The sequence below is a fragment of the Callithrix jacchus genome, chromosome 20, assembly GCF_049354715.1.
Source record: "Callithrix jacchus isolate 240 chromosome 20, calJac240_pri, whole genome shotgun sequence".
NCBI lineage: Eukaryota > Metazoa > Chordata > Mammalia > Primates > Cebidae > Callithrix > Callithrix jacchus.
Genome location: NC_133521.1, coordinates 5,978,794 through 6,005,392, shown reverse-complemented (window position 1 = coordinate 6,005,392; position 26,599 = coordinate 5,978,794). Strand labels below are relative to the sequence as shown.

At 39.8% G+C, this 26,599-nt stretch overlaps 1 protein-coding gene across 5 annotated transcripts in view; it reads right to left on the bottom strand.

Moving 5' to 3' along the window:
* LONP2 (lon peptidase 2, peroxisomal) overlaps nt 1-26,599 on the bottom strand; it is a 141,045-nt gene that overhangs the window by 70,999 nt on the left and 43,447 nt on the right. For 3 of the 5 annotated variants that reach the window (XM_035281945.3, XM_008985827.5, XM_008985829.5), the window contains 3 exons: nt 10,873-11,023; nt 7,300-7,426; nt 3,760-3,893 (listed from right to left, as the gene is read on the bottom strand). In XM_035281945.3, coding sequence (XP_035137836.1) covers nt 3,760-3,893; nt 7,300-7,426; nt 10,873-11,023 — 412 coding nt within the window. Of the gene's footprint in view, nt 1-77; nt 132-3,759; nt 3,894-7,299; nt 7,427-10,872; nt 11,024-26,599 lie in introns of all 5 variants that reach the window. The other 2 variants (XM_008985826.5, XM_008985828.4) reach the window with 1 other exon arrangement.

Genomic DNA, 26,599 nt, shown 5'->3' with positions numbered 1-26,599 from the left:
AAATCTGCTTAATTATGTTATCATTTAGAAGATGTTCTGTGATTACATATTTAAAAAACCACACAAATAAATATTACCATGAAAAACCGTAGTTCTCACACAGTTCACAAACTGAACAATTCCTTGAGTATCTGTGGGTTATTTAAAAATATTGTTAGAAATATTCTAATGGATATATATATAAACATTAAGCAATGTATAATTATGTAAAAGTTTCGCTTGACACTGAATTCCTCTGAGTGTATTATTCTAAGTTCTAAAATACATTGTCTAAATCTTAAATGCAATTTTCACAATGTGTTATCTAATAAACTCATTTCATCTTCTACCTTCTGTTATATCACAAACAAGAACAAAAAGACATAGGCTCAGTTGCTTGAGACCACAGCACAAAGGAAGCGTAAGAATAAAAAGAGGAAATTCAGGAGCATCTAGATCTAGGTCTTAACTTTTATAGACCTCAGTTCTCCACTGTCATTGTCATCTACACCAGTGATTTCCAGCCTTGTTAGGTACTCCCTCACCTAGAACATTTTTTTTTAATTCGAATTTCTTTTTTTTTTTTTTTTTTCTTTTTTTTGAGATGGAGTTTCGCTCTTGTTACCCAGGCTGGAGTGCAATGGCGCAATCTCAGCTCACCACAACCTCCGCCTCCTGGGTTCAGGCAATTCTCCTGCCTCAGCCTCCCAAGTAGCTGGGATTACAGGCGTGCACCACCACACCCAGCTAATTTTTTTGTATTTTTAGTAGAGACGGGCTTTCACCATGTTGACCAGTATGGTCTCGATCTCTTGACCTCGTGATTCTCCTAGTCTGAACATATCTCTATACTTCCTGTATTAAATGACAAACTGTATTAAAATGACAAGAAATAAAAAATATATAAACCCACAAGAATAAAAATAATGAGAAAGAAGACAACAACTGATAAGAGATGCTGACAAAATTTTGGAAAACAAAAAGTATATGGACAAAAAGTAACAAAACACTAAACAGGCCAGAGAAAGCAGAAACTTCAATGTCTGTGGGGCTAGAGGTAGAGAACAATAAGTTGATGTAAGCCATAAAAGTCTGCAAAAGCTAAGGAATTCAAGGTAGCCCTGAAAGCATGGGTGAAGAGTAGGACAAAAGGCAAAAGTGTTCCAGATTCTCCCAAGGCAGAGTAAAAATAAAAATACAGCCAGTTGCGTTGGTTCACGCCTGCAATCCCAGCACTTTGGGAAGCTGAGGCAGGTGGATCACCTGAGGTCAACATGGTGAAACCCTGTCTCTACTAAAAATATAAATATTATCCAGGCGTGGTGGCGTACGTCTATAGTCCCAGCTACTGGGGAGGCTGAGGCACGAGACGGAGGTTGCAGTGAGCCGAGATTGCACCATTGCACCCCAGCCAGGGTGACAGAGCAAGACTCTATCTCAAAATATAAAATAAAATAAAAATAATCAAAGTAAAAATAAAGCAAAAGTTTTAATGTCTGGATAAAAAACAATTAGAACTCACTACCGCTACTCCTATTCCACCTAATAAAGACACTGCCCCTCTCCAACCCAACAGAAGATAGGAGCTTCGCTCTCTGGAGAAAATGAACCAGTGAGGTTCCAGGCACAGGGGGTAGGGGTGAAGCACTGTACTGGCCACAGGAAGATTCTGTGAAAGCTGACTCTGATGCTACTGCTGTAAAATGCACAGTGTTCAGCAACTGAAGGAAAAACAGGAAAGATGTTTGGGTGTGTCTATTCAACTGGGCCTACCATAAATTACAGCTCTTTAATAATAGTCATCCAAATCCTTTCTGGAAAGAGCTATAGAAATGGCAGAAAAATATAATACATCTCTTTTACTACAAAAGAAATTGTCAATTTCCTACTACTCATGTTTGTTAAAGCAAGTTTTGGCAAACTATGTAACAGCATGGTATGATGAACTGAGACCCCTTACAGTTTGGGGGCAAGAAATTAAAACGTTTTATTTTATGTACTTATTTTCTCTCTCTCTCTCTCTCTCTCTCTCTCTTTTTTGCCAAGATGGCTGACTAGAATTTATGAACTTACTTATTTTTTTGAGATAGAGTTTTGCTCTGTCGCCCAGGCTGGAGTGCAGTGGCATAATCTTTGCTCACGACAACCTCTGACTTTTGGGCTCAAGTGATTCTCTTGCCTTAGCCTCCGGAGTAGCTGGGACTAAAAGTGCCCGCCACCACACCTGGCTAATTTTTGCATTTATAGTAGAGATGGGGTTTCACCATGTTGGCTAGGCTGGTCTCAAACTCCTGACCTCAAGTCACCTGCCCACCTCAATCTCCCAAAGTGCTGGGATTAAAGGTGTGAGCCACTGTGCCCAGCCAGTGGGTACACCAAAGGAATGTCCACATTTGATTAATTCCAGAAATGGAACCTTCCTCATGTCACCGCCTCCGCAATAATCTTTTAAGAAGAAATAATTTCAATTACATTTAATTGTTTACCTATAAAAGAGAATGTGTGAAAAAATTATTACATATGGTGCTATTCCAGAGTACAAAGGTTGCCCTTGCAGTACTTAAACAGCATGGATTTTCTAATGTTGTAAAAACTTTTTTATGTTATAAATTATTTAAAAACTTAACTGTCTGGGTCAGAAAGAAATAATGGGCCGGGCGCGGTGGCTCACGCCTGTAATCCCAGAACTTTGGGAGGCCGAGGCGGGCGGATCACGAGGTCAAGAGATCGAGACCACCCTGGCCATGGTGAAACCCTGTCTCTACTAAAAATACAAAAATTAGCTGGGTGTAGTGGCACACGCCTGTGGTCCCAGCTACTCTGGAGGCTGAGGTGGAAGAATCACTTGAACCCAGGCGGAGGTTGCAGTAAGCCGAGATTGCGCCACTGCACTCCAGCCTGGCGACAGAGTAAGACTGTCTCAAAAAAAAAAAAAGAATGAAATAATGCCAGAACCCATACATGATGTACACCATTATTATACATCTAGAGAAAGTTATTGTGATGGTTAATACTGAGTGTCAACTTGATTGGATTGAAGGATGCAAAGTATTGTTCTGGTGTGTCTGTGAGGATACTGTCAAAGGAGATTAACAACTGAGTCAGTGGACTGGGAGAGGAAGACTCACCCTCAATATGGGTGAGTACCATCTAATCAGCTTCCAGCATGACTGAGTAAACGGACAAAAGAAGGTGGAAGGATGAGACTTGTTGAGTCTTCTGGCCTTCAGCTTTCTCTCGTGCTGGATGCTTTTTGCCCTTGAATATTAGACTCCAAATTCTTCAACTTTTGGACTCTTGAACATACACCAATGATTTTCCAGGGGTTCTTGGGGCTTTAGCCACAGACTGAAGGCTACAGTGTCGGCTTCCCTATTTTTGAGGTTTTGGGACTCGGACTGGCTTCCTTGCTCCTCAGCCCGCAGATGGCCTATTGTGGGACTTCACCACATGATCGTGTGAGTCAATACTTCTTAAACTCCTCTTCATATACACATCTATCCTATTAGTCTTGTCCGTCTAGAGAACCCTAATATAGTTACTATATCCTCAAAGCATTCTTATTACTATTCCAGTTAAAAACTATGTGCTATTTGTTAAAGACAATCCTCTTGATGAAATATATTGAAATACTAAAGTATTACTTACTGGATGCATTTAACGGTGGAGTAATGCGTGCCACTGCTCCAAGGACTACCCAACACCCTCCCCTCCATATGCAACCTTCTGTCACTCACTCCTAGCCACTAAGCTTGAGAACGACAGAACAAGGTCACCAACCTTCTCTCTCAGCCACATCAGAACGTTCCAACTTGGCCTCCTTAGGCTGTACTTCTGCCACCTTCACGGCCACAGCTCGGCAAATTGCCCCAAGTTTTCTGTCCAGAGAACGGACCCCTGCCTCTCTGGTATACCTGTCATCAAAGAAATATATTTTATTTTTGGCTATATACCACCTAAAAAAAAATAGACAGAAGTAATGTAATTAACATTTTTACTAAAGAAACAGCATATATTTAAACGTTCATTACCCTTTCTTGAGTACTAACTTCTCCATACTTAAAACTCCTCATTACTGTTATTTCTTCAATACTTAGATGGATTTTCAGCTGCTACTATTTCCTTTATACAGATTATCTTGAATTATGACCCTATGCTTAAAAATGAACCCTAGTTCTAAGTTCAATTTACATTACCAAAGTAAATTTGGCAGCATATAAACAACCATTTACTCCCTGGTAATTTGTTGAAGAGTTTTCTTAAACAAAATTTGTCAATTTAGGAAAATTCTAGATCAATTTATTGTACTTGAAATATTGCTGAAAGAATCAAAGAAATTGTGCTCTTTGTGGAACTAAAACAAAAACAAATCTAAGACAGAAATCTGGTTTTCACTAGGCACTTTGCTAACCACCTTTCTTCAGTGTATTTTCACTGTGAAGATTTCTGAAGGAAGATGGTAGCTAAGTGATGAAAGCACTGTGACTCTGTGAAAAAGACTCTACATGTGGTTAAGCAAAGATGCTTTAACAACATGCACATTAGAATCAAACTCCATTAAGTCATTCCACAGGCCACTATATAGCATAACCATTTTTGGCCACTCAGCTTTGAATGGGTCTGGACAGACAGGATCAGGTGGAGAATGCAGTTTTATCTGAAGAATTATATCTGACTAAGCCATACATTTCATTAAGTCAGACATACACTGTAGACTTTAGGAAAGCAGATTTTAAAAGTTCTGAGAAAAGACAGATAAAAAACTCTTAGCTAAACACTCTAAAACTCATTTTGGTCAAAGGTATAGAAACATAAAAGTCTATATTATTCAACTACATAAAATTTCAATAGGAAGAAAACAGGGAGGCATCTCAAAAACTTCTATATTTGAGCTTTAAAAAATTCAACCATATAAATACAAAATGGGATGTGCCAAGCTTAGTGAATTCAATGAAAAAAGGAAGAGAATAATCTTTAAAAAGCTAAGAATCTAGAGATACAGTCATGAAACAATATAGTCAGAATAAGAAAAGCATGGTCTTCCTATACCAGGAACTGTTTAGACTCTGTCTGAAACACTATGTTCAATTCTGGGTGTTTAATTTCAAAAGGCACATTGACATAAAGGATTGTTTCAGAAGACTAATCAGGAAGGTGAGAATTCTTGAAACTACATTAAGAGGAATGGTACAGAGGATAGGAACACTTAGCTTGAAGAAGACAACACTTAGTGTGCAGAACTGATAGTATTTTATTTTAATGTCAGAAGGGCTGTACAAAGAGGAATTACACTTAGATTCCAGGTGTTCCTATAAGGCAGAAGAAGAAAATTATAGAAAGTGAATAGAAAGAATAGCTTTGTAACAATTATCACTTGAGCTTAGGAGTTCCAGACCAGCCTGGCCAAATGGTGAGACCCCATCTCTACTAAAAAAATTAAACTTTTTTTTTTTTTTGAGACGGAGTCTTGCTCTGTCATCCGGGTTGGAGTTCAGTGACACGATTTCAGCTCACTGCAACTTCCACCTCCCTGGTTCAAGCAATTCTCATGCCTCAGCCTCCTGAGTAGCTGGGATTACAGGCACACGCCACCATGCCCAGCTCATGCCTGTAGACCCTGCTCATGCCTGTAGTCCCAGCTCATGCCTGTGGTCCCAGCTACTTAGGGGCTGAGGTGGGAAGATGGCTTGAGCCTGGGAGGCAGAGGTTTCAGTTAGCCAAGATCACGCCGCTGCACTCCAGCCTGACCTACAGTGTGAAAACCTGTCTTTAAAAAAAATAGTAAGAAGAAGAATATCTTTGTAACAATTAGAATTACTCACAAAGAGGTAGTTATTGGCTAGCATTAAGGATACTGGGACTGGAAGTATTCAAGTAGGTGAATTATAGCTGGAGATAAGAAAGATTAGAACATTAGGGTCTATGAGTGTGACATATCTCAAAAGCTGAAAAACTCAAATACTGATACTCTATATCCTAAGTTTGGTAACTGGAGTAGTAGATATTTGTGCTGTTTTTAAAAACAATATCAAAACTAACAAAACTGCTCAGAGATTTCCTTATGTCCATAGCTTTTAAGATCTGATATTCTAAGTTAACAAGTATATAAAAAAAAGAAATAGTTCTCCAGGCAACAATTGGGAAATACAAATAATGATCCTCTTCAGAATCATTATTATTCAGATAAGCTCTGGATTTTCCTCCATCCCTCATATTTTACAGATGGGGAAGCTATCAAAAAGGTTAAATGACTTATTGAATGTTACCCAAAGGCATCATGGGTGTTATCTGGAATAATGATATTGTTGGAAGACTCAAGCATATAAATCACCTAACTTATTTCTCCTGGCATTAGCCACACAGCAAATCACAAAACAAACTAAGAAAAGGAACCCTCAGGTAAGATGTAGTCTTACTGCTTTGTATATAAATCCAAATAGATCCATAAGAAGGCATAGATCAAAAGGCAGTATGGTCAAACTCTAAATAAAGTTCAAAATAGAGGGATATTTCACATCTCTTAAAAATAGCAGTTACTAGAAAAGGACTGCAAGAGGAGAGCCTGGCAGCCTGACACCACTTGCTGGATGATGCAATGGATCTGTAATACTGAGCCAGGAAAACTGTAAGAGGCTGTGGTGGATATAAATTCTCAACAGAGTATATTTTCCATTCAAACAGGGAATCTATAAATTAGACTAAGCAATGCTCTATTCAGATAATTTACTCACTGCTTGCTACAGGCTTAAGCATTTGGTACTAAACTTGGGAAGGTACCTTCTCTATTGTTCCACTGTTAGTTCTGAAGATCAAAATTCCACGGACTTTAAAAATCTCTCAGCCAAAGAGAAGAAAAGAAAACAGAGTAACTTATATCACATATCTGAAAGTAGCATATCACCTCTTAAGATAATTCAACAACTTTCAAGATCCTGGGCATAAAAAGTGTCTCTATATTTGCCATGTATTTTGGTTTTTAAATCATCAAATTAACCCCTCATACCGCTATTGTGACAAAGCATAAATTCCTATAAATTGTTACAGCTTTAGCTGTAACTATTCCAAATGGTTTCTCTGTAAACTTCTGCCTAGTACAGAGAACAGTGGAAATCAATAGTTATATAATGCCTGCTGGAAATTGTCGAAGAAAGAGAAATAGATGCTATGGGATGCTAATAAAATAATCTCCTTTTCAGGAGACTGTGAATACCTCCAAAGATGAAAAACTCAAATATTGATACTCTCTGTCCTAGGTTTGGTAGCTCACTAAATACCCAAAACATGCCTGGAGTTAATGAAGCCTCAGGATGGCTAACTAACCTGGTGATGATGTCAAGAGTGGTGACCTGAGGGATCTGAATCTGCTGAGGAGTCAGCCCATGTTGTTCCAGCTGCTTTGGGATCAAGTGCCTATGGGCAATCTCTATCTTCTCCTCCTGTGTATACCCTGGAAAAGAAGAGATCTTGTTTTGTAATTATTCACATGGCTCCCAACATGCCATGCTTTTTTTTTTTTTTTGAGACAGAGTCTCGCTCTGTCACCTAGGCTGGAGTGCAGTGGCGAAATCTCAGCTCACTGCAACTTATACCTTGTGGGTTCGAGCGATTCTCCTGCCTCAACCTCCCAAGTAGCTGGGATTACAGGCATGCACAATCATGCCTGGCTGATTTTTGTACTTTCAGTAAGATGGGGTTTTGCCATGTTGGCCAGGCTGGTCTCAAACTCCTGGCCTCAAGTGATCCACCAGCCTCAGACTCCCAAAAGTGCCTAGATTACAGGCATGAGCCACTGCGCCCGGCCAATGCTATGCTTTTTTAATGACTCAAACATAGATTAAATAGATCTTAGTTTAGAACAAATTTAAGTATTATTTCAAATGAGACTATAATTACAATAAATAAATTTATTCTGGCCAGGCACACTGGCTCATGCCTGTAATCCTAGCACTTTGGGAAGCTGAGGCGGGTGGATCACTTGAGTTTAGGAATTTGAGACCAGTCTGGGCAACATGGCAAAACCCTGTTTCTACTAAAAATGCAAAAAATTAGCTGGATGTGGTTGTGCACACCTATAGTCCTAGTTACTCTGGAGGCTGAGGCACGAGGATAGCTTCTGCTGGGGAGGTAGAGGTTGCACTGAGCTGAGATCATGCCACTGCACTCCAGCCTGGGCAACAGAGCCTCTGTCTCAAAAAAAAAAGGAAGAAAAAGAAATTTAATCTAATTCAGTAATTGTTAACATTTCCAACTTTTTCACAAACAAAACAAGCATTTACTAAGCACAGTGTTTGAAAGTCTTCTGATTAAATGATACATTTCCCAAAGAAGAGGAAAAAACCTCAAACCTTAAGAGACAATTATTTCTTTGTCCTCAAACCCTCTGAGATTTCAAATAGAAAAATAAATGCATCTTTTTAGCATAATTTGATCTATACTTGAAACACACACACACACACACACACACACACACACCCCTCAATTAAATACCAGTGAGTTCCAAGGAAGGGGCTTTAAAGATACTGTTTCCAGAACTATGACTATAAAATAAATTGTAGCAAAAAGAGAAAACCTAGATGTCCCTATAAAAGGTTTTTCCCTCCACATGATGGTGTATATATACGTGTGTGTATATGTATTTGTATATGTGTGTATATATGTATTTATATATATACAGTATATTTAAAAGACTTTATGTTCTTATATAATAGCCTGAATAAGTACAGATTTTCTTTGTCTTTAAATCCTTTAAGACAAAATTCCATCTAATGTCCCTTTCCATTTAACAAGCAAAAATTAAAAATATGAATTGGTAAGGTACCTTTTGAATGGAAAGAGGAGGTTAGTAAACTCCAGGAAAGCTAGAAGATCGGACAGCTAAATCTGCCAGTGGAAGAAGGTGGCATTATATGTTCTCCTCCGCAGCAGCTGTCCTGATTCTTTCACTTTACTTTAGTATATCTAATGGATTTTCTGCCATAACTTGGAGTTTCCAGGGAATTGAGTCTCATTACTTATTTACTTTAGACTTTAAGTATACACAATTAACTTTTTACTCTACCATATTTCAAAACTAAATATAGGAACCTGCAATGCTTGCAGATAATTAAGAAATCCAATTATAATTCACTTAGTTGTAACAATGTATTTCAGATTAACATGAAAAATACATTTAGATTACATTTAGAATCTTAAAGAGATTTAGGGCTGGGTATGGTGGCTCACGCCTGTAATCCCAGCACTTTGGGAGGCCAAGGCAAGTGAATCACCTAAGGTTAGGAGTTCAAGACCAGCCTGGCCAATAAGGCGAAACGTCGTCTCTACTAAAAATGCAAAAATTAGCCTGGCGTGATGGTGTGCACCAAGTAGTCCCAGCTACTCAGGAGGCTAAGTCACAAGAATCAGTTGAACCCAGAAGGCACAGAGGTTGCAGTGAGCCAAGACTGTGCTACTGCACTCCAGCCTGGGCGACAAAGTGAGACTCCATCTCAAAAAAATAAAAAAAGACATTTAGGCTGGACACGTGCAAATAAGAAATGGTATTTAGGCTGGACACCATGGCGCACGTCTGTAATCCCAGCACTTTTGGAGGCCAAGGCAGGCAGATCACTTGAGGCCAGGAGTTCAAGAACAGTCTGACCAACACAGTGAAATCCTATTTCTATTAAAAATACAAAAATCAGCTGGGTGTGGTCACAGCACCCATAATCTCAGCTACTTGGGAGGCTGACACACGAGAATCCCTTGAACCTGGGAGGCAAAAGTTGCAGTCAGCCAAGATCGTACCACTATACTCCAGCCTGGGCAACAGAGCTAGACTCTATCTCTAAATAAATAAATAAAGACATTTAGATCTTACTCTACATTAAAAAAAAAAACCCACTGATATTTTATCTGTTCCAGGGAAAAACAATTCTGCGCAATTAAAATAAGGTGAAAATGCTGTAGTTTATCTAGTGTTAGTAACTGAAGGAATACATTTTACATATTCCAGTAACTGAAGAATACATTTAAAAAAGTAACTATTTGATAGATTCAAGAGGAATTTAAAAGTTATGCATTTTAATATAAAAGTGAGGCCAGATTTTATGAGAAAGTTCAGTTATTTTATTTTATTTTTTTTTTGAGTCTTACTCCGTCACCCAGGCTGGAGAGCAGTGATGTGATCTCAGCTCACTGCAACCTCTGCCTCCCAGGTTCAAGGGATTCTCCTGCCTCAGCCTCCTGAGTAGCTGGGACAAGAGTGTGGACATCGGATACCAACGTATCCAGGGGCTTCCATATATTTTCATGACTCTTGGCTCTGTTTTTTGTTTATTTTTCCTTCTTCTTCTTTTTTTGAGATGGAGTCCTGCTCTGTCACCCAGGCTGGAGTGCAGTGGTGCAATCTCCACTCACTGCAACCTCCGCTTCCTGAGTTCAAGCGGTTCTCCTGCCTCAGCTCCCCAGGTAGCTGGGATTGCAGGTGTACACCACCATGCCTGGCTAATTTTTGTATTTTTAGTAGAGATGGGGTTTCCCCATGTTGGTCAGGCTGGTCTTGAACTCCTGACCTCAAGTGATCTGCCCGCCTCGGGGATTACAGGCATGAGCCACCACACCTGGCCTGTAATTTTAGAAATTACTTTAAAGAAGAATGTCTTATTTGTCATAAAATTATCATTCTTCAATGCTAAATTAAATGTGAAATTGTTGTTGTCAACGTTTGTTCTTTTGCTCTTCGAGATTCTGAAGCTACATAGAAGCTGATTTATATACATTCCTCAGAACTTCTGAAGATTGTATGTTGGCAAGTGAACTTCTTTAGTCAACGCTCCACAGCATGACTAATTTTAAAGGGTTATGGTCAGAAAGGCAAGATGTATTAAATAATAATTTCACTGAAAATTCAAGTACCTGGAACCTGAATGATCTCCATTCTGTCCAACAAGGCAGCCGGAATGGTGGCAGTGGTGTTGGCAGTAGCTATAAAAAGAACTTGAGAAAGGTCAAAGGCCACATTTAGATAATGATCAGTGAAGTTATGGTTTTGTTCAGGATCCAACACCTAGGGGAGAACAAAAAACATTTTTAAAAATTTAGTAGTTCCAACAGAAGGCTGCATATAAGTGAAAACACACATGATGTACTGGCAAGGTTGATATTTCTGCTCAGAATAGTTAGCTTAAAAAACAGATAAAACTAACATCTGAGCATTATTCTTGGTATTGTCTACATTCTACATAATTTAAAAAAATATGTTCAGTGTCAACATTTCTGAAAATGTAATAGCACAAAGCAACAAATTACTTTTTTTTCTCTTGCATTGTGTTGATTATCAAGAAATGACTTTCAAGCTTTATTCAAAAATCTATTTATTAATGATTCATTGTGTGGCCATCCTAAGCTACCAGTCCTGCAGAACCAGTTTCCATCTTGGTAACACACCCTATCTAAACTGCTATAGGAATATAAAGTAAATGTGTAAAGTATTTTGAAATTCTCAGATAACCAGTAAAATAATAACCCATATAATCCTCCTCACACATTTTCAGAAAGTCTGGTATAAATTATTTAACAAAAAGGAGAATTCCAAATAAGAGTAAACTTTACTATGAGTTAAATTAGAATAAAAATTACTATGCTACTATATTCTGATAGAGCAAAAATAAATCACTATTTAAAAATGGCTTAATGCAAAAACACTGCTGCTTATAATAAGCAAAACATCAATAGCTCTTTTTTTTTTTTTTAAAGGCAGAGTCTCACTGGAGTGCCATCACTGCAACCTCTGCCTCCTGGGTTCCAGTGATTCTCCTGCCTCAGCCTCTTGAGTAGCTGGGACTACAGGTGTGCACCACCATGCCCGGCTAACTTTTGTATTTTTAGTAGAGATGGGGTTTCATCATGCTGGCAAGGGTGGTCTCGAACTCCTGGCCTCAAGTGATCCACCTGCCTTGGCCTCCCAAAGTGCTGGGATTACAAGCATGAGCCACCACACCCAACAACAGCTCTTAAAAATATTTGAATTAGATACATCAGATAATTTACCAGTCAACTTGGAGTCTTAAAATGTGCAACTATACGTCAAAGAGCTTCAAGTCACAGGCACTTATTGCTAAGGGGCCTGTGTAGGACTTTAGTAAGGCACCAATAGCTTCTACATGTTCCAAACCTTAAACATGTAACACTTTCACTTACGCCCAATTAATACAAACAGGGTTGCCATACATATTCAAAAAGGCAATAAAATGACTAATATACTCACCAATCACAATTTAACTACATAAGCAGTTTTTCCTACCTTCTGATTCTTTCTGGTTTTATTTATTTTCAAAACTATCCCTAGTTTTTTGGGTTTTTTTTGAGAAAGTATCATTTTGTCACACAAGTTGGAGTGCAAGTGGCATGATCTCAGCTCACTGCAATCTTTGCCTCCTGAGTAGCTGGGATTACAGGTGCGCAACACCACACCTGGCTAATTTTTGTATTTTTAGTAGAGGTGGAGTTTCACCATGTTGGTCAGGCTGGTCTCAAACTCCTTACCTCAAGCAATCCACCCACCTTGACTTCTGACAGTGCTGAGATTACCATACCCAACCCCAAGTTAGTCTTAATTCTAGGCCTCATACATAATTTTGAATTTTATTAAACATTAATTGTTACTGGAAACTTCCAGAATACAATTCCCAGAAAGCTCTAATTTCACATTTTGACAAGACTTAATAATGTTTAATATCACTAAAAAACAAGTACTTTCAAGTAATCAAAGAAAACTCATTATGTTCAGTATCGAATTGGTTAACAGTGGTCTTATTGTCTACAAATTATCTGAAAACTGTTTACAGGCCAGGTGTGGTTGCTCACGCCTGTAATCTCACCACTTTGGGAGGCTGAGGTGGGCAGATCAGTTGAGGTCAGGCATTTGAAACCAGCCTAGCCAACGTGGTGAAACTTCATCTCTACCAAATAAAAAATAAAAATTAGCCAGGTGTGGTGGCACACACTTGTAGTTCCAGCTACTCGGGAGGCTAGGGCATGAGAATTGCTTGAATCTTGGAGGCGGAGGTTGCAGTGAGCTGAGATCACGCTACTGCACTCCAGCTTGCGTGACAGAGCGAAATACCATCTCAAACAAACAAACAAAAAAACTGTCTATGGAAAATGTGGTAATCTTAGTTAAAACTATTATCTAGTGACAAAGATGCTCTGCTTTTGACCCAAACTTGAGTCAGGCTCTTCTGAGTCCTCTGCTCAACTAGGCGGTCAGCCTTTCCTCTGCCTTTGTAGAACCCAATTTGAGCAAGAATCTTGCTTAGTCAGGTTAGCGAAAATGTCCCACACCCTTTGTATCTGTTCTCGCTCCCAACCCAGTATCTTTTCACCCCCGCCTCTCTTCAGCAAGAGTTTTGTTGTGTCCTTCTAGTGAGATTCCCTCATAACCCCAATGTTTCCTCTTAAAAACTTTCCCTCTGCTGACTCCCCACTCATTCTCCCTACCACTGCAAAACCCCACTGCAGTGTTTGTTATACCTAGTCTCCCAATAAAGTAATCCTTGCTATCTTTAATAAGTGTCACAAATAATTTTTTAACACTAGCTAAGGAAAAAATCTATCCTTAATGGGTCTAATCAAAGGTAGTTCATATATGTTGGATATGTTTTAGAAATGGCTGTCAGAGCTGAACAAGTAATTTTTTTCTTAAAATTTTAAGACACTGGAGTTTTTAAAATGTAGAAAAATTAATAAAGCAACATTTCTGAATTACAAAGGAGGTTTTAAAGCCTGTATTACAAAATACCTAGAGTATAAGGAGAGAAAATCAGTGATGCCTATTAAAAGAAAAACTCAAGATAAATTAAATTTAACAGTTTAATTGAGCAAAGAACAAGTCTCAAATTGGGCAGCTCCCAGAACCAGAATAGGTTCAGAGATACTCTGGCATATGGTCTGATAATATTTATGGACAGAAAAAGGAAAGTGACATGCAGAAAACAGAGAGTGAGGTACAGAAACAGCGGGATTGGTTACAGCTTGGTGTTTGCTTTATTTAAACACAGTTTGAACAGCTGACTTCCTGAGACTTGCTGAAAATCTGTGATTGGTATAAGAATAGTCTATTTACACATCTAGTTAGGCTGCAGTTTACTTTGTAAGGGGAAACTTTTAGGCCAAACTTAAAATATTATTACGTAAGGAGGCAGATTTAGGCTAAATTTGTGCCCAATTTGCCTGCCTTTCTCTTTTACTTAGTAAAATGTGAAATGAAAGTAAATCTCAGGACCCCCAACTCACTAAGCCAAAGGGAAAAGACAAGCTGGGAACTGCGTCTCAGAAACCTGCCTCCCATTTTGTTCCCAAATAAGATAGCTACAAAGACAAAAAAAGCTATATACCTCCCTCACAATTCCCCCACTTAGAAATTCCTTGTGGGCCCCAAGATCTTAACCCTGTTCTGTTGAATGTTACCCCAGCAACGTAAATTAATAGCTTTATCTTTACACGTACAGGACAAAGGATAGAACTCAAAGTCATCCCTCTGCTCACCTGAGACAAATGCATATCTGATGGCTTCCTGTGCACTATGTTTATTTTATCTTATGCAGAAATGCATATTCACTAAGCTAGATGAATCCGTAAGTGACTATTCCTCTGCCCGCCTCTCACATGTGAATGGCTGATCAAAGACTCAAAAGAATGCAAGCGTTTCTTATTTACCCATACCTTTTGTCTTTTATCTACCCATATCTTTTAAAATTTCTACCTCTTTCCCCAATATCCGCCCATTCCCCTTTAAATACTGAAGCCCTCAAAATCATCTTTGGAGAACCCTGGCAAACTAAACTTCTAAATGGATTGAGACCTGTCTCAGATACTTTCTGGTTTACCAAAGCATAAAAAGACATTCAGAATTTAAACAGCATCAGAAATACTGATCAATATTCTGGCAGAAAAGAATTTCTGGTAATCACTACTCAGATGAAGCTCCAAGGCAAACTGCTGAGTCGATGGAAGGACAAAAATTACAATTAAGAGCTTTGTAGCTATCAAACTGCTGCTTCTTACCCTAACTTCAGAACAGGGATTCTACTGCCCACATCCAGAGCTTCTTTCAAAAATAATTCAGGCTGTTTCTCCTTCATTCTCCCCAACTAAAAGATTTTCTGTATCAGTCCTAGGACTACAATTCCTACATACAAGGTATGACTGGAAATGGAAATAGCTATGATATGACACATTCCTAGGAATGTGAAGTCACAGTGGGATGAACCGTGGGAGGAATGTACACTGAGAATTGTTCTTCAATAATAATTTCTGTCACGCCCGTAATCCCAGCACTTTGGGATGCTGAGGTGGGTGAATCACGAGGTCAGAAGTTTGATACCAACCTGGCCAACATGGTGAAACCCCATCTCTACTAAAAAGACAAAAATTAGCCAGGCGTGGTGGCTTGCACCTTAGTCCCAGCTACTCTGGAGGCTGAGGCAGGAAAATCACTTGAACCCGGGAGGCAGAGGTTGCAGTGAGCCAAGATTGCGCCACTGCACTCCAGCCTGGGTGACAAAGCAAGACTCTGTCTCAAAAATAAATAAATAATTCCTGAAGAGAAGAACAACGACAGATGTCTGAAGGCAATCTAGGAATAGACTACATAGAGTTTATTACACATGACTAGGTAACTGTCCTCTTTAGGCATGATACAGTATGATTATGCTTTTTTAAAAAGTGTCTAATTTTTGTAGACAGACACTGAAATATTTATGAAAAGACGATGATGTCTGGAATCTGCTTCAAAATAATCAGAGGTTGGGTGTGGGAGAATGGGAAGAAATAGATGAAACACGATATTAAAGCTGGGTGATGACTCCATAGGATTCATTATACTTCATTATACTATCTTCTCTGCATTAGCTATGGTTGAAATTTTCCACACCAGAAAACAAAGCTAAAATAACATAACTAAAATCAGCTCTGAAAGCCATACACAATTAATACTATTATGATACTGTGAAATATACATTTGGCTTTCATCTGTTTATTTCCCAGCAGGCAACTCCTAAAATCCTTGGTATCACCAAAGTTGTAAGTATCATTTTATATGCTAGTGATTGGCTGGTGGCTGGCAGTCCCTCTGTAGTTTCAGGATGGGGGCTGGTCACAGGAAAGACCAAGGCATGATTAGAGAGCTGAAGGACTTGTCAGTCCTTCATTCCAACCTCTGGGAAGCGGAGGGGCTAAGAGTTGAGTTGATCACCAATGGCCAGTGATTTAATCAATCATGCCTATGTGATGAGGCCTCCATTAAAAACCTGAAAGGACTGAGGTCAGGAGGCTTCCAGGAAGGTGAATATGAGGCACATCCAGGTGCAAGGAGGCTGATGGACCCCAACTCCACTGGGATAGAAGCTCCTGTGCTGTTTGTATTCTTTAAAATACTGTTTCCCTGAGTTCTGAGAGCTGCTCTAGCAAATTAAGCAAACCCGAGGAGGGGCTTGTGGGAACTCCAATTTATAACTGGTTGGTCACACGTTCTGGAAGCCAACTCACGACTGGCATCTGAAGTGGGAGGCAGTCTTGTGAGACTGAGTGCTCAACCTGTAGGATCTGATGCTGCCTCCAGGTAGACAGTGTCAGAATTGAATTAGAGGACACCAAGCTGTTGTCTGCTACTGAAGAACTGCTTGTTTGGGGTATGGAGAAAAACCCCATGCATTTGGTCAGAAGTGTTCTGTGTTATGAGTGCAGCAGAAGAAACTAAGTTTGCTTTTCCTCTATATCCTCAAATACAGAAATTAAACCAGTGATAAAGATAAACTTCAGAAAAGTGTTCAGGACACAAAAGAAAAAGGCCTTTAGAGCCACGTAGGGGATAAATACGGGAGAAATTAAGAGATGCAATTTGCAGCTAGTTGATATAACCAAAGAAGAGGTCTCAGTAAATTAAAATAGGGAATAATTAAAGGAATAAAAATATTTAGAAGGCCCTGACACTATGGATTGAAAAGCTTTAGATTCCTCCTTCTGTGCAACAGAAATGACAACGTTGTTAGAATAACATCTATAGAATTTTCAAGCAAAATTATCACTAGTTTAAAATATATTACAATCTTGAATACATCTAATATATGTAACATATATAAGATATGATGCATAATAACAAAATGAACAGTTGTGAACCTACTACCCCATTTGTGAAGACATTTGTTTATCTATTTAGACCAATGGTTATAAAAGTAGAAAACCACCCCACCAAAGTGGAAGTAGAAAATATTAGTATTTGTATTTATCTTTTTTATTTAAAAATACCAGAAAAAATTAGCTTGTAAATATTTAATATGTAAAATGGAATTGATGTCTTCACTTGGTATGCATATCATTTATGTGAGATATTCTGAGAGTAGAGCAGAAGTTCCATAATGTCAAAGGCTGCCTATGGTGCCCTCACTTATCTGCCTTAACTGTAATTATAGCACATTGCAGTCCATGTGTGCTGCCAAAGGAAAACATCTTGGGTCCCCAAAATCACTAGGCTAAAGGAAAAAGTCAAGCTAGGAACTACTTAGGGCAAACCTGTCTCCCATTCTATTCAAAGTCACCCCTTTGCTCTCTAAGGTAAATGCATTATCTGATTGCCTCCTTTGGAGAGACTAATCAGAAACTCAAAAGAATGCAACCCTTTGTCTCTTATCTACCTGTGACCTGGAAGCCCTCTCCAGAGAGTTGTCCCACCTTTCCAAACCAAACCAGTGTTTGCCTTACATATGGTGATGGATGTCTCAGGTTTCCCTAAAATATATAAAATCAAACTGTGCTCTGACCACCCTGGGCACATGTCATCAGGACCTCCTGAGGCTGTGACATTGGTGCGCACCCTCAACCTTGGCAAAATAAACTTTTCAAATTAACTAAGACCTGTCTCAAATTTTCTGGGCTCACATTACAAATGGCAGGAATGGCTTAAAAAGATTCCTGCAAAATATCATTAAAAAGTGTATAGGCAAAGGTATGAACCACAAGAAAATAATGAAGTTGACACTTCTGTTTCTACAATAAGCTGTGATTGACATATTATGAAGTAAAAACAATTACCTAATTAGAACACAGTGCTTTCACCGAAAATATACTTATCTTTTAAAATCGATTGTGTTTTACAGAAAGTACATGATATTAGCACACTGGTACATATATATTATATATCTATTGTATATACCTTTGTTATGGACTAAATTGTGTCCCCTCAAAATTGACAGAATCCCTAACTCCCCAGCTCTGTCTCAAATGCAGTCAGGGTGAAGACTGCATTTGGAGACAGGGTGTTTAATAAGGTAACTAAGGTTAAATGAAGGTAAGAGTGGGCCCCTAATCTAATACAACTGGTACCCTTACAAGAGGAAGAAAGAGATCCCCCCCCACCAGGAATGCACACACACAGAAGATCTCCCGAGGACACAGCCACAAGTTGGTTGTCTATAAGCCAAGGAGAGAGGCTTCAGGAGAAACCAGATCTATAGACAATTTGATCTTGGACTTCTAGCCTCCAAAACCATGAGAAAATAAATTTCTGTTTTGTCTTTAAAGCTACCCAGTCTGTGATATTTTTTTATGGCAGCCTTAGAAGACTAATACATTCTAATTTTATTTACATATATATTACTACATGTTATATTTAAATATATATGGGAATATATTTTCAAAATTTTTTACTGATGGCATATATGAACAAAACATATTGAGGTTACTGGCGCAGACAACTAAGAAGCCTTCTCAAATATAAAAGGAATTCAAAATACAACTCATACACAAATCTTCAAATGAAGTAACCTGAAGATATATTTCAACTGAGCAAGTGATAAACCAAAATACAAGGATCAGAAGCATGCAGTGAAATCATTCAGTCACAGAATCAAAACTAAATATGGGAGGAAGCACTTCTATTATAGAATGATAAAGTAAGAAACTGAAAACCTGCTCCTCCAGAAAAGAAATGAGAGCACTAGCAAAAATTGTCAAAATCAAATTTTTCAGAATGCTACATATTAACTTCTAACAATTTGAGGAGTGCTTATTTGAGGAAAAACAGCTGAATCTCAGTAAACAGAACAAGCTTTGTGATATTTTAACTTGCTTTACACTCATCCCTTTCTCTCAAGTTCATGGTAGCTTGAAAACCAACAGCCTCACAAGCCAGTAGCTGTGAAAACCAGGAGCCTAGCAACCTTGCAGGGGGTAGAAAAGGATTACAATCCTTCAAAAGCCCCATCCCCAGAGAACTGTCCCTGTCTGGCAGTTCCTTGGAAGAGCTCCATATCCTTATTTAACTTAACTCAGAGAACACTCTGTGAGAAGAGTTTTATGCTTAGGACATTTGCCAGAAACAACCAGTGGCAATTGTTTAGCACTGCAGCTGCCTAGGCAATGATACTAGTTGGGACTAACAAGAGGCTGATCAAAAACTTAAATGGAAAAACTGGGAAATGAGAAATTCACAGGGCCTTTGAAAAGCCTTGATATACACCTGGGAATCCAAAATTTCATGTGAATGTGCAGGTTCTAAGTATGTCCAGGAAAGACCTGAGAAGGCCCTAGAAGCTCATCTTTGGCAGACATAGGCTCTGCAATGGCAGGAAGTGAAGGCTAAGGTACAACTGTAAACCATCTGCCCAAGTGTGAAAGGCCCACTTCAATACTTACATAAGAACCCCTTAAGAAAAAGGAAGATGGCACTGTAGGACCAACTCAGGATTGCAGCTCCCAGTGAATCTGAAAAGGGTGAGTGGACACTGCATTTCCATATGGATCTTTATTGTCCACAGACTAGATTCCCAGGTGTAAGAGCCCCACGGGCTGCCAGCGCGGCAGTTTGGGCCAGCGCGGCTGTTTGGGCCATGGCTGCAGTGCAGCGATACTCCGTACAAAATACACTGGTTTGGTTGCCCTGTTAAACCGGCAATTAGAGATTCCGGAAGGCAGATTAGCACATTCATCTGATTAAACGAGACTTAAACAGAAAGCCAGGCCAGGAGATTCCTGGGCAGCAATGTGGTTTGAGCCAGCGCAGTGGGTTGCTGCATGGGAAATCACACAGATCCTGGCGCCCTTGTAGCAGGCGACTGGAATACCTAAGAAAGAGTCAACCGCTCAACTTAAAAAAAAAAAAAAAAAGGGGGGGGCTCTGAGGCAGGGAGCCAGGTGATCAGGCTCAGCAGGTCCCACCCCCACAATAAGAAACAAAACAGCAACTGGAAACGCTTGGGGTTGAGAGTTTCACGGCAAGCAAACTGAACCCAGGACAGTGCAGCTCGGTGGGGGAGGGGCGTCTGCCACTACCGAGGCACGCAACCCCTATGGAGGTACAGTGCCATTGCTGACGCAGCCTGCTGTTGCCGAGGCAACCTGCCATAATGGAGAGAGTCCGCCACTACAGAGGTGGGCCACCATCGCCACTGCAGTTCTAACCACACCCAAATAAACAGGGCTACAGGGAATTATACACGGCAGCAAGGCGGAGCTCACAGCAGCTCATGATAGCCACTACAGGTGGGCAGTGACTAAACTGCCTCCTCACTGGGCAGGAAAGTGCAACAGATACGCATAAATAAAGCCCTAACTCCCCGGGACAGAGCACGTGAGGGGCTTTATGAGTTCTGCTGCAGCAGACTTAAACGAACCTGCCTAGCAGCCCTGAATGAACAATGGAGCTCACAGCTCAGCACTAGAGCTCCTATACAGTACAGACTGCCTCCTCAAGCAGCTCCCTGACCCCGGTATATCCAAAGAGTCACCTCACAAAGGACTGATCAGACTGACATTTGGCAGGCATCATTCAGGGACAAAGATAGCAGAAGAATAATCTGGAAGCAACCCTCACGGTTCCACACCTGCTACAGGAGTTCCCCAGGCAAGCAGGGCCTGGAGTGGACCTCAGCAGTCCTACAGCAATGGGGCCAGACTATTAGAAGGAAAACTAAGAAACAGAAATACTTCATCATCAACAATCTGCACGTCCACTCAGAGACCCAATTGGAAAATCAGCAACCACTCAGAAGACAAGTGGATAAATCCACAAAGATGGGAAGAAACCAGTACAAAAAGGAGGAAAACACCCGAAACCAAAACACCTCGCCTCCTACAAAGGACCAAACTCCTCACCAGCAAGGGAACAAAGCTGGACGGAGAATGAATGTGATGAAATGATGGAATCAGACTTCAGAAGATGGGTAATGAGAAACTTCCGTGAGCTAAAAGAACATGTTCTAAATCAATGCAAAGAAATTAAGAACCTTGAAAAAAAAGATTTGAAAAAGATTTGAGGAAATGATAAGAAGAATGGACAACTTAGAGAGGAATATGAGTGAATTGAAGGGGCTGAAAAACACAACACAAGAACTTTGCGAAGCATGCACAAGGTTCAACAGCCGAATTGACCAAGCAGAAGAAAGAATATCAGAAGTCGAAGATCAACTCAATGAAATAAAATGAGAAGCCAAGATTAGAGAAAAAAGCGCAAAAAGGAATGAACAAAGTCTCCAAGAAATGTGGGACTATGTGAAGACACCTAATCTACATTTGATAGGTGTACCTGAATGTGACGAAGAGAATGAATCCAAGCTGGAAAATACTCTTCAGGATATTATCCGGGAAAATTTCCCCAACCTAGCAAGGCAGGCCAATATTCAAGTCCAGAAAATACAGATAACACCACAAAGATATTCCACAAGAAGAGCAATCCCAAGGCACATAATCGTCAGATTCACCAGGGTTGAAATAAAGGAGAAAATGCTAAGGGCATCCAGAGAGAAAGGTCGGGTAACCCACAAAGGGAAGCCCATCAGACTCACAGCAGATCTTCGGCAAAAACCCTACAAGCCAGAAGAGAGTGGGGGCCAATATTCAACATCCTTAAAAGAACTTTCAACCCAGAATTTCATATACAGCCAAACTGAGCTTCATAAGTGAAGAAAAATAAAATCCTTTGCAAACAAGCAAGTACTCAGAGATTCTGTCACCCCCAGGACTGCTTTACAAGAGCTCCTGAAACAGGCACTACATACAGAAAGGAACAACCAGTACCAGCCGTTCCAAAAACATACCAAATGCTAAAGAGCATCAACAAAATAAAGAATCTGCATCAACTAACGGGCTACACAGCCAGCTAGAATCAAAATGGCAGTATCAAATTCACACATAACAATATTAACCCTAAATGTAAATGGGCTAAATGCACCAATCAAAAGACACAGACTGGCAAATTGGATAAAAAGCCAAAACCCATCGGTGTGCTGTATCCAGGAAACCCATCTCACATGCAAGGATACACAAAAGCTCAAAATAAAGGGATGGAAGAAGATTTACCAAGCAAATGGAGAGCAAAAAGAGCAGGAGTTGCAATTCTCATCTCTGATAAAATAGACTTTAAAGAACAAAGATCAAAAGAGACAAAAAAGGACATTACATAATGGTAAAAGGATTGATACAACAAGAAGAGCTAACGATCCTAAATATATATGGACCCAATACAGGAGCACCCAGATATATAAGGCAAGTTCTTAATGACTTACAAAGAGACTTAGACTCCCACACAATAATAGTGGGAGACTTTAACACTCCACTGTCAATATTAGACAGATCAACCAGACGGTAAATTAACAAGGATATCCAGGGCTTGAACGCAGACCTGGAACAAGCAAACCTGATAGACATTTACAGAACTCTCCACCCCAAATCCACAGAATATACATTCTTCTCAGCACCACATCACACCTACTCTAAAATTGACCACATAATTGGAAGTAAAGCACTCCTCAGCAAATGCAAAACAGCTGACATAATAACAAACAGTCTCTCAGACCATAGTGCAATCAAGTTAGAACTCAGAATTCAGAAACTAACTCAGAACCGCACAGCTTCATGGAAACTGAACAACTAGCTCTTTAATGTTGATTGGATAAACAATGAAATGAAGGCAGAAATAAAGTTCTTTGAAACCAACGAGAACGAAGACACAACATACCAGAATCTGTGGGACACATTTAAAGCAGTTTCTAGAGGAAAATATATAGCAATAAGTGCCCATATGAGGAGAATGGAGAGATCCAAAATTGACACCCTATCATCAAAACTGAAAGAGTTAGAGGAGCAAGATCAAAACAACTCAAAACCTAGCAGAAGACAAGAAATAACTAAGATCAGAGAAGAACTGAAGGATATAGAGACACAAAAAACCCTTCAAAAAATCAATAAATCCAAGAGCTGGTTTTTTGAAAAGATCAACAAAATAGACAGACCACTAGCCAGACTGATAAAAAAGAAAAGAGAGAACAACCAAATAGATGCAATAAAAAACGATTAAGGGGAAATCACCACAGATTCCACAGAAATTCAAACCATCATCAGAGAATATTACAAACAACTCTATGCACATAAACTAGCAACCCTGGAAGAAATGTCTAAATTCCTGGACACTTGCACCCTCCCAAGCCTAAACTAGGAGGAAGCCGTAACTACGAACAGACCAATAACAAGGTCTGAAGTTGAGGCAGCAATTAAGAGCCTACCACACAAAAAAAGCTCAGGTCCAGATGGGTTCACAGCCGAATTCTACCAGACACACAAAGAGGAACTGTTACCATTCCTTCTGAAACTATTCCAAATAATCCAAAAAGAGGGAATCCTTCCCAAATCATTTTATGAGACCAACATCATCCTGATACCAAAACCCGGCAGAGACTCAACAAGAAAAGAAAACTTCAGGCCAATATCCATGATGAACATAGATGTAAAAATCTTCAATAAAATACTAGCAAGCTGATTGCAACAGCACATCAAAAAGTTTATCCAGCCGGGCACAGTGGCTCACGCCTGTAATCCCAGCACTTTGGGAGGCTGAGGCGGGTGGATCACGAGGTCAAGAGATCACGACCATCCTGGTCAATGAGGTGAAACCCCGTCTCTACTAAAAATACAAAAATTAGCTGGGCATGGTGGCGCACGCCTGTAGTCCCAGCTACTCGGGAGGCTGAGGCAGGAGAATTGCTTGAACCCAGAAGGCGGAGGTTGCAGTGAGCCGAGATCGCGCCATTGCACTCCAGTCTGGGTAACAACAGCAAAACTCCGACTCAAAAAAAAAAAGCTTATCCATCATGATCAAGTAGGATTCATCCCCGGGATGCAAGGCTGGTTCAACATACGCAAGTCTATAAATGTAATTCACCACATAAACAGAACCAAAACCAAAAACCACATGGTTATCTCAATTGACGCAGAGAAGGCCTTTGACAAAATTTAACAGCCCTTTATGCTAAAAACCCTCAATAAACTCGGTATTGATGGAACGTATCTCAAAAGAATAAAAGCTATTTACGACAAAGCAACAGCCAATATCATACTGAATGGACAAAAACTGGAAGCATTCCCTTTGAAATCTGGCACTAGACAAGGATGCCCTCTCTCACCACTCCTATTCAATACAGTACTGGAAGTTCTAGCCAGAGCAATCAGGCAAGAAAAAGAAATAAAGGGTATTCAAATAGGAAAGGAGGAAGCCAAATTGTCTCTATTTGCAGACGACATGATAGTATATCTGGAAGACCCTATTGTCTCAGCCCAAAAACTCATGTAACTGATAAACAACTTCAGCAAAGTCTCAGGATATAAAACCAATGTGCAAAAATCACAAGCATTCCTATACACCACTAACAGACTGAAAGAAAGCCAAATCAAGAAAGACTGCCATTCACAATTGCTACAAAAAGAATGAAATACCTAGAAATAAAACTCACAAGGAACGTAAGGGACCTCTTCAAGGAAAACTACAAATAACTGCTCAACGAAATCAGAGAGGACACAAACAGATGGAGAAGTATTCCATGTTCATAGTTAGGAAGAATCAATATTGTGAAAATGGCCATACTGCCCAAAGTAATTTACAGACTCAACATTATCCCCATCAAGCTACCATTGACTTTCTTCACAGAACTGGAGAAAACCACCCTGAACTTCATATGGAACTAAAAGAGAGCACGCATAGCCAAGTCAATTCTAAGCAAAAAGAACACAGCAGGAGGCATCACACTACCGGACTTCAAACTATACTACAAGGCTACAGTAATCAAAACAGCATGGTACTGGTACCAAAACAGAGATATAGACCAATGGAACAGAACAGAGGCATCGGAGGCAACACAACATATCTACTACCATACAATCTTGGATAAACCTGACAAAAACAAGCAATGGGGAAAGGATTCCCTGTTTAATCAATGGTGTTGGGAAAACTGGCTAGCAATGTGCAGAAAGCAGAAACTGGACCCCTTCCTGACACCTTACACTAAAATTAACTCCAGATGGATTAAAGACTTAAACATAAGGCCTGGCACCATAAAAACCCTAGAAGAAAATCTAGGCAAAACCATTCAGGACATAGGAGTAAGCAAGGACTTCATGACCAAGGCAACAAAAGCCAAAATACACAAATGGAACCTAATCAAACTCCACAGCTTCTGCACGGCAAAAGAAACAGTCATTAGAGTGAATCGGCAACCAACAAAATGGGAAAAAATTTTTGCAGTTTACCCATCTGACAAAGGGCTGATATCCAGAATTTACAAAGAACTCAAACAGATTTACAAGAAAAAACCAAACAAGCCCATTTAAAAATGGGCAAAGGATATGAACAGACACTTTACTAAAGAAGACATACATGAGGCCAACAAACATATGAAAAAATGCTGATCATCAGTGGTCATTAGAGAGATGCAAATCAAAACCACATTGAGATACCATCTCCAGATCATTAAAAAAATCTGGAGACAGTGGATGCTGGAGAGGATGTGGAGAAATAGGAACACTTTTACACTGCTGGGGGGAGTGTAAATTAGTTCAACCATTCTCGAAGACAGTGTGGCGATTCCTCAAGGACCTAGAAATAGAAATTCCATTTGACCCAGCAATCCCATTACTGGGTATATATCCAAAGGACTATAAATTGGTCTACTATAAGGACACATGGACATGAATGTTCATTGCAGCACTGTTTACAATAGCAAAGACCTGGAACCAACCCAAATGCCCATCGATGATAGACTGGACTGGGAAAATGTGGCACATATACACCATGGAATATTATGCAGCAATCAAAAACGATGAGTTCGTGTCCTTTGTAGGGACATGGATGAATCTGGAGAACATCATTCTCAGCAAACTGACACAAGAACAGAAAATGAAATACTGCATATTCTCACTCATAGGTGGGTGATGAACAAGGAGAACACATGGACACAGGGACGGGAGCACTACACACTGGGGTCTATTGGGGGGAATAGGGGAGGGACAGTGTTGCGGGGGAGCTAGGGAGGGACAGCACGGGGAGAAATGCCAAATGTGGGTGAAGGGGAGGAAGGCAGCAAAACACACTGCCACGTGTGTACCTATGCAACTATCTTGCATGTTCTGCACATGTACCCCACAACCTAAAATGCAATTTAAAAAAAAAAAAAAGAACCCCTTGGACAAAGAGTGGGAGAGCTACTGTCCAAGTACTTCAGGAAATATTGGTCACTAGCTGACTGCTAAACAAACGGAGCAACTTCAGTTTCCACACATTAACAAATAACACAGACTTTACAGAATGAAACCAGAAAGTCAC